This window comes from Melospiza melodia, chromosome 3, assembly GCF_035770615.1.
Source record: "Melospiza melodia melodia isolate bMelMel2 chromosome 3, bMelMel2.pri, whole genome shotgun sequence".
In the NCBI taxonomy this organism is placed as follows: Eukaryota; Metazoa; Chordata; class Aves; order Passeriformes; family Passerellidae; genus Melospiza; species Melospiza melodia.
The window spans coordinates 58,413,980-58,429,134 of record NC_086196.1 but is presented as its reverse complement, the minus strand read 5'-3'; the positions used below and the strand labels follow the sequence as shown (position 1 = coordinate 58,429,134).

General features: G+C 41.1%; 1 protein-coding gene across 1 annotated transcript in view; it reads left to right on the top strand.

Moving 5' to 3' along the window:
• Positions 1-15,155, top strand: part of KIF26B (kinesin family member 26B) — a 274,047-nt gene that overhangs the window by 195,308 nt on the left and 63,584 nt on the right. Inside the window, exon 6 of the mRNA XM_063151906.1 lies at positions 14,126-14,332. Within this exon, the coding sequence (XP_063007976.1) occupies positions 14,126-14,332 (207 nt within the window). The remainder of the gene's footprint in view (positions 1-14,125; positions 14,333-15,155) is intronic.

Sequence of the window (15,155 nt, the reverse complement as noted above, 5' to 3'; positions counted from 1 at the left end):
AAGTGAGGACTTTGGCGCCACCAGTGAAAATCTAAATATTGTTGTGGTTGGCATGAATCTGATTTGGATTCTGGCACAGCTCTGGCCACACTGGCTTTCTGTGCTTCTCACATTTCATACTGATGTATATGATCAGTCTGGCTCAAGTCATTTCAAGGCATACCCTTTTCAGGTTTAGTGGTATAAAACCATCCTTCACCAGACAGATAGGCAGTAGATCTCTCTTCTTCCCTAACACACAGTGCTGATTTAGGATCACGTTAGATGTGAAGTTTGAATATTTCATCAAATTTCCTTCTGTGCTTCACATTAAAAATGGCTCTGTAAGTGTAATTTGTTGTAGTACCTTCGCCCTTTTATCATTCTGATATATTTTACTTCACTTATTTGTTCTGCCTATGCTCTAATCTATTGTGGGAAGATGCTTTTTATTAAAAAAAATAAATTCATCTTCACACCCCCCCCCTATTCCCCTTCATTAATCTCTCTGTTTTGTGATGAGTGATAAAACCTTACAAGCATCAAAGAACGTTTCTTTCCTGATGCTAAGCTGCAGTAGTGACAAGCATGGCGGATGAATTATCTGAACATGAAAGATCCCTTTGTTGCTCAAGAAAAGGCTGGTTGCTTCAATCATTTGTGAAACCTGTGCACCGACTGCTGCTTTTATAGCCATTGTCTGGCATGCTGTGCCACCAGTGACAAATAGCAGTGTCACCACAGAAATTGTCATAGGTGGAAAAGCACTTTTTAAAGAGATGGATTTAGAAGCAGGATAATTGGTGTGATAGCTAGCATTATCTCCAGTAGTATCAACAGAGCTGCAGGCTTTCTGCAGGAATCCTTGCCCACCGAAGGCACCAAGGCAACCAAAGTGGAAACCTTCAGATTTTAGAGGAGATGAAGCAGCCAGCTCTGTCAGCCAGCTCTGTCAGCCAGAGAGAGAGATGGAGCTATAGAATTGTGACCTGCCCACCCTCATCAAGGTTCTCCACTTGTTCTTATCCACCACTTTCTGCCTGCATCAGAAAACAGAATCAAATGGCCGATGTAGCTCAATCTAGCTCAAAGTGAAGCCTTCTCAAGCAGTTCCTAGCTGATCAAGTGGCTGATCTTTAGAAAGTAAGGTTACAAAACCATTGCAGTCCCCATTCTGCTGCATTCCAGGTACAATGAAAGGAGCCTTGCTTGGATATGTACAGTCCAAGATGAGATGATTCTTAGCTATTTAAATAAGATACCTTGAAAACTGATTACACTGTACTCAGGATCTGACATCTTTGATATTTAAAGTTTTTAAGCCATGTACGACTTCATTAAACCTCTATTTTCATAATCTTGCTCATTGTTTGTGAATTGTGATTGTAGCCCCTAACTATTGCTACTCTATATACTTCTGGATGAGAATTTTCAGCAAAGGAGCTGGAGTTACCTTGTGCTTCCTTGTAAGACTGTTTATTAAGAAATGTAAAAGCTTTCCAAACCAGTAAAGACTACTTGTTCCTTTGATACGTGCTGCACCTAGATATCAGGAAGAGATAAAATGGTTACTGTTGTCTTTGTTTGTAATGTTTGCCTGATTATCTTGTTAATCTGAGATTTTGAAACTCAAATACAAATGTGTTTTTGCATTTGTATTAAGCAGCTCAGCCTGTCTAGAATTACAGTGAGGATTGTTTTAAAGGTACACCTGGAAACCAAGTTAAAATAATCCTGTGTAACTAGCACCTTAGGGACAAAGTGCTATTGTGGCAAAGTTTTACTTAAACAAAACTCTGGTAAAGACCGTTGCATTCATACTCAGTAAGTCCTTATTTTGTGGAAAAACCCAGTTATACTCAGTACAAAAAACATATTTTCAGGATCAACAATGTATGTTTTTATAATTCTTGTGGACAGCAGCTGCAGGCTATCAGCCTGGACCCTTGATAAATGATTTTGACATTTCCTGCAGACACTCCTCATGAAAAAGGTCTTTTTATTTTTTCTCAAATGTTGAATTCTGCATTATTGATCAGGTGCCATTCATTAAAGGCTGCTACTTGCTAGAAGAATTACACAGTTCCTAAGTTACAGCAGAATGAATTATTCTGCTGACAAATAGCAGTATTAAAGGAATGTTAAGGTTGCATGGTTTAAGCACTCAGAAGTCAGAAAATGGCAGTTGAGGTTGAAGAGGATAGAAATTTTGCCCAAATTAAGATTGCAGAATTACAGCTGAGGGCATGTAGAAAGCCTGCTAACAGGCACTGGATATTAATTTTAGGGCAGGTGGTTGGTTACTGATCTATTCACAAATACTGCTGCTATTTATTGCAACATTTAATAAAGCAGCAAACATAGGATGAAATCATGTGGTAGGGGTCACAAGGCAGATGGCTCTTTGCTGGCTGTTTTTTTGTTGCTGTAGAGTTGCATTTATCAAGGAGGAGGGTCAGTGGCAATGTTATGCTGTTATACTGTAGCTGAGGGTAACAGAAGTTAGTGGCTTTCTGTGACATGAGACAAGTTCCATTTGTCAAAGTACTGTTTGCATTTAGTTCCCATCAGGGGCTACCATTTGGTTTTCTTTCCAATGTTTTTGTTTGTCAGCCTCTCTGATTTGGTGTAATTTTTGTTCCGTTATGTTTATGTTTAGTACAAAATAAAAAACCACAGGAAAGCAGTACACTCATATAATGAGTAGCCTCCTCATTGCCTGCATACCTGGATTTCCTCCCATGGGAGCACAGGATGCAGTGGAGATGGGCTGTGCTGTACCTGGAGTCAGACACATGCCCAGGAGTCAGCATCACAGAGTAATAACAGAGATCCTTAGAACCAGCACTATATGTGTCTGGGTTTTCCCAAATATGTAAGAGCATCCTTGTACCACCAGAGGCTGTGTTTGCTTTTAGGAACAAATTTGCTCAGATATATGACTTCCTTGGATTTTGTTTCCTTAAGGGGTAAGTGTCAGGCTGTAGTGCCTTCTAGAGGCTACTGAAAATCCCAACACAACGTTCACTACTGGTCAGAAAACAAAAGAATGTTAGGACTGGGGAAAGCATTAAAAAGCCCAAAGTCTGAGAAGCACAAGCAAGCAGAGCCTCAGCAACTGGTTCTGGAAGAGCTGGGAGAGGCAACTTCATGTCTTGCATGTACCCAGGGTAGAGTTCTGTGGGGCAGCTCTCACCCTGCCTCCAAAAGGAGTGACAACATCCCCCAAGTGGCACTATAAACACACCCAACCCCAGAAGTGTTCCCAGGGGGCTGCAGATTTAATTCAGACTAGAAGTTGACTCATTGGAGCCTGTGGCTCTCTCCTGATAGTATGTGCTCCTCCCAGTGTGAGTCTTGATAGGATGTGAGAGGCAGGTGAGCCGTACAGGTATTGGCAAAGCACAGTTTGGGAGGGAGCAGAGGGATGGCAGTGCACCCACCACAGTGGGAGGCCTATGGGCCAGAATGTGGGATCACTGTTGGAGATGGAATATTATGGAGTTATATCCACCTTCAGATGCATCTTGTACGACCTTGTCTTCTATTCTCTTGTTCCAGGTACAATAGATAATTCTGTTTGTTTCCAGGCAATGCAGAATCAAGCCCCCCTCAAAAAAGTCTGTTGCACAGATTTCTCTTAAGTCTCAAAAAAAAAAAGCACTTTTAATTTGAGATAATGTATAGCATAACAAATGGATCTCATTAATTCTGAGTGGATGCTAGGGCTCTGAAGTTATTGTGCCTCCCTGTACCACTGCCGAAGATATAAGCATGAGGGTAGCATTAAATAGGATACAACATGAAAAAAAAAGTAAATGTAGTATTATGTTTATGCCCTTGTAAACATTATAGCCTACAGTTATGGTATAAGAAAGGGAAAACCAGAGTTCAGGTAGTCTGTTTAGGTAAAGCACACTTTTTCTGGGATCTTAGATGATTTATTTACTCTTAGGCTTTATTTCTGCCATTGCAAATTAAGAATAATTGTAAATATATGTCTTGATCCTGTCAGAAGACTGCAAAGCCCTGAGGGATCTTCATTGAAATGTTCACTGGCAATGTAGATCATATCATCGCTTGAACTCAGGTCTTATAATTTCCTTTTTTCCAAATTTAATTTTATTGCTGGTTTTTCCTAACTAAGGTCAAATCCTCATCTCATATGCTTCCAGGTAAATGAGGAATTATTGCTGAATTCAATGACACAGTGATGTATTACATTCCTCACTAAAGCATCCAGCTCTGCACCTTGAAGATTCTACTGATTATTTCATGCAACATATAGTGCTGGAGGCTGCTTATATTCCCTCTGGAGACTGGATTTCTCCTCTGAATACCCAAGCACTTATTAGATATCTCACCTATATTTCCTAATATGATGATTGTACCCCCTTCCATTTATATAGACTCTCTTTTACAATGCAGCCCTGTGCTTTCTTTGGGATTTTTTTCCTCACCATGATTCCCCAAATTTCTAGTGAGAACTATCCCTTTTATTTACTGCCTGTCATTACCAGCTGCCACTCCAAAGTTTTACAGATCTTTTTTTCCACACTTATATGCATTAAGCTGCAATTTTTCACTTCTGGCTTGGTTTAAATAATGTAAATCCTTCTTGTCTGATTGTATTGCCGCTTGTTATTTATGGTGCCGTGGCGTACAATTTTATGTGCGGACTGGGGAATCTGCTTTTGTATGCAGTCATGGAGATCATCTTTATAAATAATGGAAAAGCTTACAATTGTGATTATACATCTCTTTGCAATACCTGTATATCCCTTTTTTCTCTAACACTGAAAAGACATCTCAAAGACATGTGAAAAGGAAACTTTGTCTTTTATCTGCATTCTTTCCATAGAAATTCTTGTTTCCTTAGACAAAAAAAAAAAAAAAACCAAACAGAGAGCCTTGTTCATCTTGGAATTCCTCATCACCTGAGAATATATAATGTGAAGCCCTCAGAGCTGCACTTTCTTTAATTAGTGGTAAGATGACCTGCTGCTTGTACTTACCAAGCTGCATCCTGTGCACCTCTTCCACAGCTTCCCCAGAAGGGAAACTGGGGCTTTAAGAAAGAATATAGCAGACATAATTATCAAGGCACGTGCTTGAGATATTGCTACTGTTGATACTGCTTCTGCTTTCCATCAACACCAGTCCTTGTGACAGCCAAGGCAGTTCAGTCATGTTTTGCTGGAAGGGCAGGTTTCTAAGAGGAAGCTGAAATAAGGAAAGCAAAGTTCTCTTCAGTCTTTGTGCACAGCAGCAGGATAAGAGCACGGCCTATGAGAAAGAGCCAAGTGAGTCACCATTGCTGTCTCCTCCTCCCCAGGGGGCTGATGGCAGCCTCCTGCAGGCAGCAGGAGTGACAGCAGCCTTGCCATCCATCACCAGAGCAGAGAAGTTCCTTTAGAGAGCCTGCCTTGCTGATGCTGCAAATGTGTTTAATGGGTTTGGCTGATCTGTCTGTAGGATCTGTTCATATCCAGCCAGGTTGGGATAGAACAGAGCGACATATGGCACATCACATGCTTGGAAGGCCACTCCTGCACAGACTGAGTTTCTTGTATTTAACTTAGACAATGCTAAACATGGCTAAGCTGTGCAAGGATCTGTGACTGGGACAATTCTGTGGCATAAGGCAGGCAGCTCAGCCCCACACAGCTTCTTGCTCCCTCTCTCCCAGTGGGATGTGCAAGGGAATCAGAAGGGTAAAAGGGAAAGCTTGTGTGTTGAAATACAGACAGTTTATTAGAAAGAGCAAAAGCTTCAGGCACAGGCAGAGCAAAATAAGGAATTAATCTGCTACTTCCCATTGGTGGGCAGTGCTCAGCCATCTCCAGGAAAGCAGGGCTTCCTCATGTGTAATGGCCGTAACTCTGATCATCTCCCTCTTTCTCCTGCTTCCCCCAGATTTATATGCTGGGCTGCCATGCTGTGGGGGATATCCTTTCAGGTACTTGAGGTCATCCCTCCCAACTGTGTCCCCTTCCTGCTTCTTGTGCACACCCACAGGCTACTTGGTGGCAGGGTGACATGAGATGCTGTAAGGCCTTGACTCTGTATAAGCTCTGCTCAGCAGTACCTATAATGTCCCTGTGCCATCAACACCGTTCCCATCATAAATCCAGAACAGACCCATACCCCAGTTACAGGGAAGGAACTAAACCTGGTGCAGACTATAAAATGAATTAAACAGGAACAAGAAACATTCCTGGGCACTGGCACTCAATCCTTGTAGTTCTGCATTGTTAACAAGGTCCCTGCCATGGAGTTGGGCACTTGTCTCTCCCAAACAATTCCAGGCATGGTTCTTAAATTAGCATGGACAAGGGAGCATCTTGCAGACTGTTGGGTATGGCCATACCATAGCAGAGGGCAAGAATTACAGGGAATTCCAGTTCTCCATTTTGTGCCAGGTAGAAGTTTTTATCTTGTTTAATTTACTACATAGATACTGTGTGACTAAAGACTATTTGGAAAAAATTGTAATAACTAGGAAGAAAGGAAGGGGGAAACACTCTAAAAATCACTGAAGGGAAATATGTGCTTGATTTTGAAGGAAAAGATGAGATCTTGAAAATCATGGCAGTGAACTGTACTTGTCCTGTGCACAGAAAAATAAATTCTCCTCAGAGTAGGGGAAGCAGAGTAAATTTTTGCAGTAGTGTGTGGGAGCCAGTAGGCAGTGGGTGCAGGCTTACCTACCTGCAGATCCACTGCTGCAGGGAAGGCAAGATTTGCCAGCTGATCCCATGTTGTTCATGCTGGGATTGTTGAAGGCTGTTTTGGCTTGTTCAGTTCTTATGAAAATGCCACTCTCAGTGATGTTTAAAGAGTTGGTCCCATCATAAATACAGGTATATGGAGAATGTCAGAAGCTGGGAAAAATCCTCCTCCTGCCTAGTTATGCAGTTCTGAAACACAGACTTACCTTAAAGAGATCATAAGGAAGCAAAAGGAAAGCCAGGAACCCGGTCTGCATGTGGGGAGCCTTTAAAAAGACTGTTTTCTATGATGGGTTGATCCTCATGTCTTCTTTGGAGTTTTTTTTTTTGAGGGAGGGGGTTGTTTTTTTTGCGGGGGCGGGGGGGTTGGGTTGGGTTTGGTTTGGTTTTGGGGTGTTATTTTGGTTGGTATTTTTTTTTGGGTTTTTTGGGGGGGTTGGTTTTTTTTTTAATTAATTTTTTTCAAGTAGAAGAAAGTTGCAGTGCTCTCTGTTAATTTAGAATCTAGTAAATGCTGAAGTAGAAATGTTAGAGCTGAATGGTTGGTCTGATGCAAATGCTGGTTTCAGATAGTGTTGATGCTCAGCGTTGCCTTTCAACTGTACCAAACCATAGTGACAAAGTCACAGCTACTGCTGCCATGAAGAGTACAGGAAACCACTGAGCTGTGCCCTGTGACCTGACCATATCTCACACCAGATTTTACTGAATTTATTATTAAAGTTGCATTGTCCAACTGAAAAAGTGTGCAATCATGATAAGTGCAAATTTTTTGAATAACACGATTGGTGTTTGGGTACAGTGTGTAGCCACTACTTCCCATTATTGCTAGAGGTCCAGATTAGTTCCACTGCTGTACAGGATGGCATTTATGCACCAGTAAAGTTTTAGCAACTACCCAAGATAGAAACAGAGGAACTGTAGTAACAAAAGAGGAGACCTGCATGCTTCAATGCTGTTGCTTTTTCAGTTATTTTCACTGCTTGTCCAAAGCATCAGCATCATTACAGCCATTTCCACCAACAGCAAGAGTGAGCAGGTCTATGTATTTTCTAATTTGTGCTGAAGCCTAGGAGTGTTACCTTTGTGAAAACAGAAAGCAAGGACAACAAGGCCTATTTGCACATGCTTCCTGACCAGGTTACACTGGCATAATTCATCTGAGTTTATTTGTTTGTGTTTTTTTCTAAATGTAGTCATATTTCCATTAAAGCAATGTCCACTCATACAATGCTGCATTTGTTGCATTCTGGGTCAGTCTGTTTATCTTGACTTCCTAGATTTCAGGTTAGCATGATCAACTAATTGTCTCATAATCTGTAAGAAAAATCCTTTAACTTACTTAACAGGTGGTCTCATATTGTCTGAGCACAGTAAAAAGGTTTCAAACTTTGCATCCCTCGTGCAAAAGCATGTATGTGCACAAGCGTAGGGATGGCCTAGATTTTCTTGTGCTGTAGTACTTTGCAGCTGGCTACAGCAAAAATGCATGTCTCACACCATTATTTACAACTGTAACAGTGAGAAATTACAAAACCCACTCTTCATTAACCTCCAATAAGGCTATTCCTGCAGCCAGTGATTGCCATTACATTGATGGAGTGCTGAAACAGCTCAATAGTCCTGGCTGGCCTGTCTCTCGTGTGACTGCACTGCAGCTCCTGCCTCCCACCACTACCCAGCACACATCCAGCAGAAGCTGCTCAAATGATTGATGAGAAAAGCAGCTCATAAAGGCAAGCACAGTGCCTGAAGCAACAGCTGTCTAGCCCCGTCCCTGCAGTAATTAGATAATGAACCCCAAATGAAATCTTACAGGCAAGAGTAGAAGGAAGTTATAACATCCCCAGTGTGGATCTCATTGCAGTACGTGTTTGTAGCTGTTGGTGTGTGATACAGATTGGACACAGCTTTGCCTCTCCCACCTGCCCTGCTCATTTTGCTGCTGGTCCTGCAGACAGACCCCTGTGGGCACAGGAGACATGGCAGTGTCAGTGCCTGGACTCTGCTTTCTTTTTTTAATTTCTTTGGCACTAGTTCTGCTTTGCAGAGTGTGCTGAACCTTTGTCCTTCTCCACAGAGTATGAGCATAACAAAAGGTCTGCAACAGGTCACAAATTGAGTTTATCTGGGGAAAATCCTGCAATTAGCAAATTCCTTCTTCGAGAAATAGTAGGTGTGTTTATAGGGATGCATCAGATAAAACAGCAGAAAGAAAAATGGTTCAGGCAACTGAAAATTTCATGGAGTTGATTAAAAGTTTTATGCTTATTTTTACAGTACAGTAGCATAGTGATAATACAGCATTTCCCCTAGGCTTTCTCTTGATCTTAGAAGTAAGCTACTGAATGGTACCCCATGAAGGAACCCATCATACCAATAATTGCTGTTTAGAGAGAAATTTATGAAAAAAAAATATTCAGAAAATGTATATGCTTTAAAAAATTATGCATATAATTGAAATACATGCATGTATGTGTGAAATAATTACATAGACAAATACACAAAAAAACACCCCCAAAGCTGTTGAGGAAGCCTGAACAGTAGAGCTCTGATTCTTTTTTTAGATGTGGCATTTCACATCTGGAGTAATATTGTGGAGTTCAATGACTGTAGAACTCATCTAAGAACAAGTCTTGTCTATGAAGGCAGGAACTGAAATGCAGAGAAGTAAACGGGGGTGCTGTTGGATTAAATAGTTGTCTAGTGAAATACTGTAAACTCATAAGAGAAAACACATTAAAAAATGCTACCAGCATGAGCAGACCTAAGAGGAGAAGTTATATCCTGTAAAAGGCACAGTAGTGATGGAGAATAAGTGACCTTTTCTTTTATTCTGTCTCTCCACTCCTAGGCTAGAGTAATTCTTGCTGAGTTCAGCCAGATTTGCATGGGTGTAGCATTAGATCAAAATTAGGTCCAGGTGGTTTGTTTTACCAAGAGCACATGTCTCAGGAGATTGCTTTCATGTTTCCCCATAGGAACAGTCAGAGGTGCATCTAAGGCTGGGCACTGCCAAGACCTGATGGCTGGAATTCAAACGAGAGTTTCTGGCAGACTGAGTGCTCCCATTAATTGCAAGTGGTGTCTCTGAGATGCTTCAATTACAAGAGATTAGTGGGAAACTGTAGCAGTGGACTGAAGAAGTAGTGACAGAAGTAGTGACAGAAGGAAGTGAAGCTGAAAACCTTTATTCTTTTTAAAGAGAAGTTCACTTTATGCTTTATTTAAATATAAATTGCAAGCATAAAGTATTAGCGTTCTTAAACTTCACTTTTCAGCAGGTTTCAAATTAACCGTACCGTATTTCTGAGTTCCCCAGAGCAGCACCATGATCTTCAGCCTGTCTGTTCCTTAAATTGACCTGAACTTTTAAAGTCCAGTAAGGTCCTGTGCTGTTCCCATAGCTGGCTGAGTTACATTTGCCCATCCTTTTGCCGCCTCTCCTGTGGTGTGGATTTTAAGGGGCCAGCACAGACTCTGAGCCTCCCCTGCTAATACCCCAGCTATAAATTGCATGAAGGACTGTGAAACAGCAGAGTGGGAAGCTGTGATCTCCCATCATTTCTACTGCTGTTAGTTGATTTACTCTTGTACTACTGTTGGGAAATGCTTTGCCTGAATTCTTGGATTTAGGTTGCAGGCATAATAATGTTTCATAATGGGGCGTGGAAAAAATGGCTATTGCCAGATCTTTGAGGCCAGGCAGTGGCTGAATCTCTCAGTGGGCCTGGCAGTGAAGTAAGTTGTGACTCTGCCTCCTCTACAGGTGGACAGGTGGACAGACTGCCCCAAAAGCTCAGTCATTCTGCATTTGGACACAGCCATCAAGATCGGTCCTAGGTCCCCAGTCTCAGGCTGATTCCCAGACCATAAGCTTGCCTGTCTTCTCAGAAGATATATGTGGCTCAGATGTTTTAAAATCTGTTTTGGTCTGCCTAGTTCATTGTGCCACTGTTACATATGTACTTCTGAATGTGTTTCTCAGGACAGAAGTTTGCCTGTGTTTTGCCTGCCCATTGGGTTTTTGTTAGAGTCATAGCTCCCATGGAATATAGGGGACATACAGTCTGCACAGATGGGATCTAATTGTTTTCTCAGTTAATGTAATGTAAATCAAGAGTAATTTGAGAGGATTGCACTAGTGTGAAACTGGCCTGGAAGATATTTAAGTGCCTACAAATTTCCAGATGAGTTCAAATAATCTATTGTTACTACTTGCATTCTGTGTCCATGACACTCACGTGCCTATTTTTATGTTGACATGTATTATTGCTGGACACTGTCACACAGATTTTTGTGTGTGTGCTATGGAATTTGGGCCAGGCACTGCGCTTCCCAGAAAGAGCATTTTTATTATGCTTGGTGCCAAAAGAATAACTTTAGGCAGCCTACAATGTAGGCACCTACATCTCAGGTAAACTTTTAGGATGCCTGTGGTGTTATAGAGAAAGCAAGAGGTATTTGTGGAATTCATCTGTTATAAAACAGAACATGCAAATTTAGTGCTAGAAATGTCTGTTCCTCTCTATTGCCTGCAAAAGGGGTCAGACAACTGACTCAGATGGGGACAACTCCTGTAGGTTGATCTAAAAGGAGGTGAGCAGAACTACCTTTGATGCAGTGTCCCAAGGCACACAGACATCTTCATGATGAGTAAAAAGTGGTCCAGCTAAGAGGATATTCACATACAATAATTATAATATTCCTCTACCCTAAAGCATATGAACGTGATCTTTTCCTACCTAAACTATTCTAGGATTCTGTGTAGGCATGGCACTTAGGGACATGGCTTAGTGGTGGACTTGGCAGTTATATGTTAACAGTTGAACTCAAGATCTTACAGGGTTTTTATCCAAACCATGGGATTCTGTGATTCTGTGAACCATTAGGTCTCAAAACAAAATCCCTAATGCACAGAAGTACAAAGGTTTATGGAAATAGCAGTATTTTTCATGAGAAATGACTATATTTGGCAGTATTGAGGAGAATATATGCTGTTTGACAGTTCCTGGGGCTTCTGAGTTGAGCACTTTTTTTTTTTTTTTAATAGAGGTTCATTCCAGTTATTTGATGGTAGTAAATTTTTAGGATTTCAGTTAAACTGGTATTTTACTTGTGGGAAAGAGGAAACTGATGCCTTGAGTTCTATCACTATAGCTGTTGGAAGTTAGGAGGATTTACAGTATTCCTTCAGTAAGAAGTGGCAGGTATTAATCTGATTTTGTGTGAACAGGTTTAAATCTGGACCCATGCCAGTGATTTTATATCATAACAAAGCCAGTGTAGCTTCTGTTAACACTGCAAGCCCATACAGCTTGAGGCCAGAAAGAATTCTTAGACTGCCTGTATATGGAAGATTGTTAAATTTCATGCACTGTCCATTCTCCAAAACCCCAAAAAACTTAGCCCAGAGTATTCTGTTAGTTCTCCTTTGCACACAAAGATCAAGGAGCTGGAGGACATGGTTTCACAGCAGCCAAAAATACACATAAACTTATGGGGAAAGAGCTTTCTAAAGCATGCAAATATTTTATTTAAAGTAGTTGAACAATAGCATTTGTTTCCCAGCAGATCAGTCTGATTCTCGTGATATTGGCATCTACTTAAAAATGTGGGACACAGTAAAAGAAAGCCAAAGGCATATGAAGTTGAAAATAGGAAAACAGCACAGGATTGATACTGCCCTTTGTTTTCTTGCTCCCCATGGATTTATAGTTGTGCTCCTTTCCCTCCCTGCTAACTTGACCAGTGCTTCCCTTCCGATCTTCCAGGAGACCTAGGGGTGGAATAAACAGACCTTGCCCAGTTCATGTGGACTGACTGACTGGGTGTGTTGGCTGCTGTTGTCCTCATCAGAAAGCAGCTCTGCTTAGGGTTGGGTCCAGAAGAATGCCTTTGGCAAGACATTAGACGTGGCTTTTTACAGTTAGAGGTTAAGTTTCATAAGCAGCTCAGCTGAGCAAGAGGACACATTCCTACCCAAGTGGTACTTTTCCTTTTTCCCTTGGATATTTGTGTAAAACTGAAATAGTGTAAGCAGATTTGTGACCATTTCACCATTTAATGGCAACTTGTTTTGCTGGGTTAAAATACTGGAGTCAAATTACCCATTTGAGTCACTGTCATACAGAGAAGATGTCACAGTAATACTGAATAATACTAGTTAATCTCTGGTCTCATTCTGTTGTCTTCAAAGGAGTTGTGTCAAAAATGAATTTTCCCAGATTTTACTTCTCAAAGCAGCCGATTTATTTGCATGCAGGATGAGCTTGGGCCAGCATGAGATGACACCTGCATACAAAGGGCACGAGTCTCAGTGAGACCAACAGGAACTGCAGCCCAGCTTCAGGGGTTACAACCTCCTCCCGGAATGCATCTGCCATTCCAGCAGCAGATGTGCTCCCACCCTATGCTGACATAACCCTTTGTGGTCACTTGCATGCTAAACGTGGGTGGGTTTGATAGAAGTGACATATGATTAAGGAGCATTAACCTAAAAGTTCTGTCTAGTTGGCATGAATGCCAATCTGCTCTAGGAGAAGGTTGTGCAGGTGCGACTAGGAGTGGCAGACAGGTGGTGTCCACCCTCTAAAGTCTGGAGCTCATGTGTCTGCTAGTTGTGAATTTCTGGGGGAAAACCAAAGCTGGATTGATTGTCATCAGTTTTACTAACAAAATTGCTTACCAACTCAGCTAAGGATACAGAATAAACTCATTAAATCTATGAAGATTTATTTTTGTCTCAGGAATAACATCTTATTGTGTAGCTATTTAATGAGTTGTGAGCTAACATGTTTTAACAAATCTTTTATCGCTTATTACATTCTCTTCCTTGATGGTAATTTCAAAATCTGACCATTAAAATGGGACTCTTTTCACAACTCTTTGATGACAGCACTCAGAACTGTGCATTTCATCTTCGCTTTGGATTAGAATTGCAAAGGTGTAAATTATAGATCTGCCTTTTATGGACTTTTATTGGTCAGGCTGTTTCGTACAAACCACAGCAGTTCTGAAAGCTTAGGAGTCTAGAGTACCTTTCAGCTTTCCTAATTGGGCCACCAGGGTACAGTTAATTTTCAATTTATATTGAGAGTAAGGCAAGGTGCTGTAATACTTCCTCACTGTACTTGAGTAGTACTGACACTAAAACATCATGATGTGCATTGTAATTCTCAATACACAAGTTGCTTGTTGAAATAGATTGAGAGTTCTGGCTTCATTCACTTTGTAGTTTAGGATAAATTCTGCCTAATAGTACCTGCATATTCACTGTCCTCCACCGAGACACTAGCTACAAAAAGCAAATATGGTTTGGTCAAGAGTAGCTGGAAAATTCATTCAACATACCAGTTGTAGAGCAACCAATGAAACTAATGAAACGTGCTCATCTTTTGTGTGTTTGCTGGCAGGTCAAAGTCATGGTGCGCATTTCTTCCACGCTTGCCAGAGACACGTCTGAGTCCAGCTCTTTCCTAAAAGTTGACCCCCGCAAGAAGCAGATCACGCTGTATGACCCGCTGGCCTGCGGAGGTCAGAATGCTTTCCAGAAAAGGGGCAGCCAGGTTCCACCCAAGATGTTTGCTTTTGATGCAGTTTTCCCTCAGGATGCATCACAGGTAGGCCCTGTATGATCAGAAGAGTTATCTAAGCAGAGGTGAGCACCAGAGCCAACTGATTTCTGCTGCAGCAGTTGAACTTTCAGTGGACTTCTACCAGGGCTGAATTTGGTCTGCCACGGCCATCAATAATGAATTCAGTTTATTAAATTTTTGCTGAATAATGGTGTGATTTCTTTATTCTTTACTGTAAATAATTTCTCCTAAAATTATACTTTCAATAATAGTGCTAAATGGTGCCTAATAGGAAAATCCTCAATATCAACAAGTTACTGTATATTCTAAAATATTATTATTGGGTGTTTACAGAGATGTGATCAGAACTACAGTTCTCTAATGCAATCCTCTATTAACTAAGGGATTGAGGATTATTTTTACAGCGTTCTACTTTACAGTTTGCAATAAGATGATGGGGACTTTAATCCACAGGTCTTTATTAATAAGTATATATTCAGGTTTCTTATCTTTATTAGACTTTGGTTTGATGAACTATGTTACCTAAATGTCATGAAGACAGTAAAAGAGTAAAGTAACATTGCAAAGTATAATTAGAAAACAGTCCTGTAAGACTGGCTCTGTATTCATAAACCAAAAAGATCTAGGACACAGTGCCATCTAAATTATTGTCACATAATTGTGTCATTAGGTCGGTCCCTCACCCAGTCCTGGTCCAAGCAGCTAGCACCTTGCAGACTAATGCCTCAATGCAGTTCAAGGGGCTGGCCTGTGAACAGTCCCTTTCTTGGCCCATTTTATTTTCTGTTGTAGAGATAGTCTAGAAGTAGCCATGACCCAGGGTGGATTTACTTGATGTGTTGTCAAA